The 4,290-nt window shown below is 44.8% G+C and overlaps 1 protein-coding gene across 1 annotated transcript; it reads left to right on the plus strand.

Moving 5' to 3' along the window:
- The first annotated feature begins 355 nt into the window (after positions 1–355).
- On the plus strand, positions 356–4,090 carry LOC139455268 (uncharacterized). Its single transcript, XM_071236823.1, has 2 exons — positions 356–419; positions 3,366–4,090. Exons 1-2 carry the CDS (start codon positions 356–358, stop codon positions 4,088–4,090), a joined length of 789 nt encoding a protein of 262 aa, XP_071092924.1.
- Positions 4,091–4,290: the final 200 nt, after the last annotated feature.

Here is a 4,290-nt window from a genome sequence, read left to right on the forward strand (position 1 = left end):
CTTGGACGCGACGTTAATCCCCATTTCACCTCACCTCATTTTTTACCAAAATGTTATTTTCGTTTAATCGTTCCCGCCAAAGACCTTTTGCTGAGACAATGCTACGTTAATAAGCCAACATAAAAAGTTGAATGGATAAACGCACAGGCTTTGTATATATAGGGACATGGATCAGTGTGTATAATAGCAATCAGCTTACCTCAATTTATGCAGGCCAGTAAGTCCCTCAAGAACGTGAATGTGCTGCTAACATTCATTTCACAAACCAACACCCGAAATAATCTCGTGTAGCAGTTACACGAATATTAAACGTTCGAACAATCCTTTTACGACATCCCCACACGCATGACGTAATATGGATGACGGCAGCCACGCGAGAACTGATGAGGTCTCGTGTGGACGTGATCTGCTTGGATTAGGTGCGTTCGATTAGATCAGTTATCGTAACCGGTGATGCAAACTTAGGAAGGTCTGATACCGCTTGGAGACAGGTAAGTGGCTGAGACAGGGGATGATTGGTGTGGAGACTTTGTATTGAGATGTCATGCATCTGGATGGCCGACACATGACGTACATCATTAATAACCGTGTTCACCTGTTTTTAAACAAAATCCAGCTGCTCCTATGGTAGAAGTAAATAATACTTCAACCAAATTTTATGGACGATGTTAAACATACAATCGCTTCAGGTATTTCAAACTCTGGAATATGGAATCACTGCTTTCTTAAACGAGGTGTGTTGTCCTAGATTTTACCGTATGCACATTTCGAATCATAGACCCTGTCCCGACCATATAAGTAGGTATGACGAACACGAGCCCCGTCCCAGACTAAAACATATGTATCTAATTTCCTATCTAGAAATAAGAGAGACCAGTGATACCACCTCATCTGTTAATGTACTAGATAAGTATATTTTCCTCAATTCCTCTATTTTGAAATTGTCCCCTGAACTTCTGACAACAATAATCATCTGGTTCATATCTGTTATATATTTAGAGCGTCAAAATGCTCTCCACAAGACTGTATGACAAGAGCGGTTACTTCAACTTTCAAAACAGTCAATTTTCCCTCTGTCGATCGAGCAACATCGCATCATCCCCAGCCTTTGATGTCTACATTTCACAAGCTTTGAGATACAATCCAGCATGCCAGTTTCACGACGATTTTCATGTTTGACGACTCCTGCTCAAAAGGTTTTTGATCAGGGTTTCAACATTAAAGGCATCAGGAAAGCTTTCAAAAGGTTTGATGTTAGTCATGTGGAGACAATTTAACGCATCGGTGACGATGATGTGTGGTGCAATTCTTTCTTAACTATTATTATATGTTCTAAAATCTATTCAGGTGAACAATTGACTTGCCTTGCATGTGTATGTGACTGGTGCCATCACCAAACACTTGGCATCAGCTCTGTTTGTGTGAATGAGTTGGGTTTAACGCCGCTTTTAACCGTATAAATGTGGGAGGAAAGCCCGAAGTGATGCAGGTCTCTTTGGTGAAACCCACGAGCACGGGTATGGTGCTGACAAACCTAGAAACATAATCGGGACGACCCACAATCATACGTTTCTGGCGTGCCCAAGGGACGCAACTCTGCACAGCGAATCGCGGCGCCTTAGACGACTGAGCCACCCATGCGCCCCTCACTGTTTGAAACTGAATCGTAAACACATGTTTATGAAATACTCGGAATATTTACAAGCTTAGCACCCTGTTACAGATGTCATCCTAGACGCATGTCGAACTTAAACCTGTCCCAAACTTTAACATACACGTATATCTATTTTTCCCTCTATTTCGAAATTGTCGTTATTCCGTAGTATTTGATTATCACCTAAACTTCTGAACAACAAGAATTAAGTCAAAACCTCGCAGCAAAATGGACTCAGTAGTATCACACACCCAGACATAGTCTGAGTAGAACTGCAAGTTAAAGATTATTTCAGCAACAGTCGAATGACAAATATCCAGTGACGAACCCACAATCAGACCGAACCAACAAGATACAAATTATATCAAGATAGATCCAAATATGAAAAGAAAAAATAGGAAATTAAGAAAGACATCTCGACTAACAGAAACATAAATATTATATGATGAACATGATAAACTATAAAATACCAGATAATCACCCATCAAAGAGAAGCGATTATGATGTTTGCCTTCATGCCATACCACAGAATGGCTGGAGACATTATTGGTCTAGACGTATCATTATAGATTAATGTTGTAAATTGAGATTATTGGTCTAGATGCTCACCGCGTTGGGCCAAAGTGCTGATGAACAACAGCACTCGCAGACTGATCTCATGACGTAAACGCCTGCTTGACATTTCACGTGTTTATTTCAGCGTAGATTTCCTATATCAACATACCGATGTCAGCCCTTAGACATCTCTATTTTCTAGGATCTGTAACCCGACGAGGAAATAATTATTGATGTAATGAATTGGTTTTTGGTGTTATTTTGTCTGAGGGATGCTTATTGCACAAGGACGTGACACTCATCTGCTTGTCTACTGGTATATGGCTGTAGGTGTGTGCGGATCATTTGTATTGTTGATCCTATTACGTTGCTAATTCTATCGATATATATTCATCAGGTATAACCCACGATCATAGATTGTTGGCACGCCCAAGGGACGCAACTCTACACAGCGAATTGCGGCGCCTCAGATGAGCAGGCTGCCAGTGGCTAACCTACTCCTCCTGATTAAGATGCAAAACACAGACTTATATTAACCCCAATAGAATTGATAGAATTGTCAACGTTTCATGCTGTAGGGTAACTATTACGCACAAAGTGCCTGACCATGCCACCCTTATTTTAGATGGCTTCTGACAAACAGTCTGTGGGACTGCGGGGGGGGGGGGGGGATATACGATCTCCCCATTGGTATTATACCTTGTGTCACTTATATTGTGTTTGTTGTTTGTTCTGTAACGCCGCATCCAGCAATATTCCAGTTTAATGACGGTGGTCTGTTAATAATAAGTCTGGACCAGGAGATACAGTGATTGATATCATGAGCATCTAAGCAAAAGGAATACGATGCCATGCGTCAACCAAGTCAGCGAGCCTGACCACGCGATCCCGTTTGTCGCCTGTTACGACAAGCATAGTCGTCTTTTACGGCAAGCATTGGATGCTGAAGACCTATTCTACCCCGGATCGTGACAAGCTCAGGAAGTGAGTGAAGTTTTTTTCTTTATTTAACGAACGAACGATATCCTTCATACATTGTACCTATGTGTCGAAGGGATGGTGTTGGTGTTCATTCCAAAAGACGAGTATAATTCCCCACACGGTTACAATGAATGAAGCCTATTTATATCACCCTCACCCTCACCTTCACCCTCAGTTCCACCCTCACTCTCACTCCCACCCCCAGCCCCACCCCCACCCCCACTCTCACCCTCACCCTCAACCCCACTCCCACCCTCATTCCCACCCTCACCTTCATCCCCACCCTCACCATCATTCCCACTCTCAACCTCACCCCAACCATCATTCCTACCCTCAACCCACCCTCACTCTCACCCTCATTCCCACCTTCACCCCACCCTCACCTTCACCCCCACCCTCACTCTCACCCCCACCATCATTCCCACCCTCACCCCACCCTCACTATCACCTTCATTCCCACCTTCACCCCACCCTCACCTTCACCCCCACCCTCACCCCACCCTCAATCTCACCCTCATTCCCACCTTCACCCTCACCCTCATTCCCACCATCATTCCAATCCTCACCCTCACCCCACCCTCAATCTCACCCTCATTCCCACCTTCACCCTCACCCTCATTCCCACCATCATTCCTACCCTCACCCCACCCTCACTCTCACCCTTATTCCCACCTTCACCCCACCCTCACCTTCACCCCCACCCTCACTCTCACCCCCACCATCATTCCCACCCTCACCCCACCCTCACTATCACCTTCATTCCCACCTTCACCCCACCCTCACCTTCACCCCCACCCTCACCCCACCCTCAATCTCACCCTCATTCCCACCCTCACCCTCACCCTCACCCTCACCCTCACCCTCACCCTTGGGTTTTCACCACAATCAGACCTCAACTAACATCCTGAATGACAGGATGAAGCACTTTGAATCAAAAAGAGGAAGAACAAGACAAACTAACGTAGGCAGCCAAAGAAACAGAGACACTGCGCTAATTGGACGCAAGTGAGAGACAATTCCAACCGAGAAGGTAGACACCACATCCACCGCTTGTGTTAAAATCACACGCCATCTTGGGCCTCATATGTTGCCATGGGCAA

The sequence above is a fragment of the Haliotis cracherodii genome, unplaced genomic scaffold (assembly GCF_022045235.1).
Source record: "Haliotis cracherodii isolate W230 unplaced genomic scaffold, xgHalCrac1.p SCAF_1, whole genome shotgun sequence".
Classification (NCBI taxonomy): Eukaryota; Metazoa; Mollusca; class Gastropoda; order Lepetellida; family Haliotidae; genus Haliotis; species Haliotis cracherodii.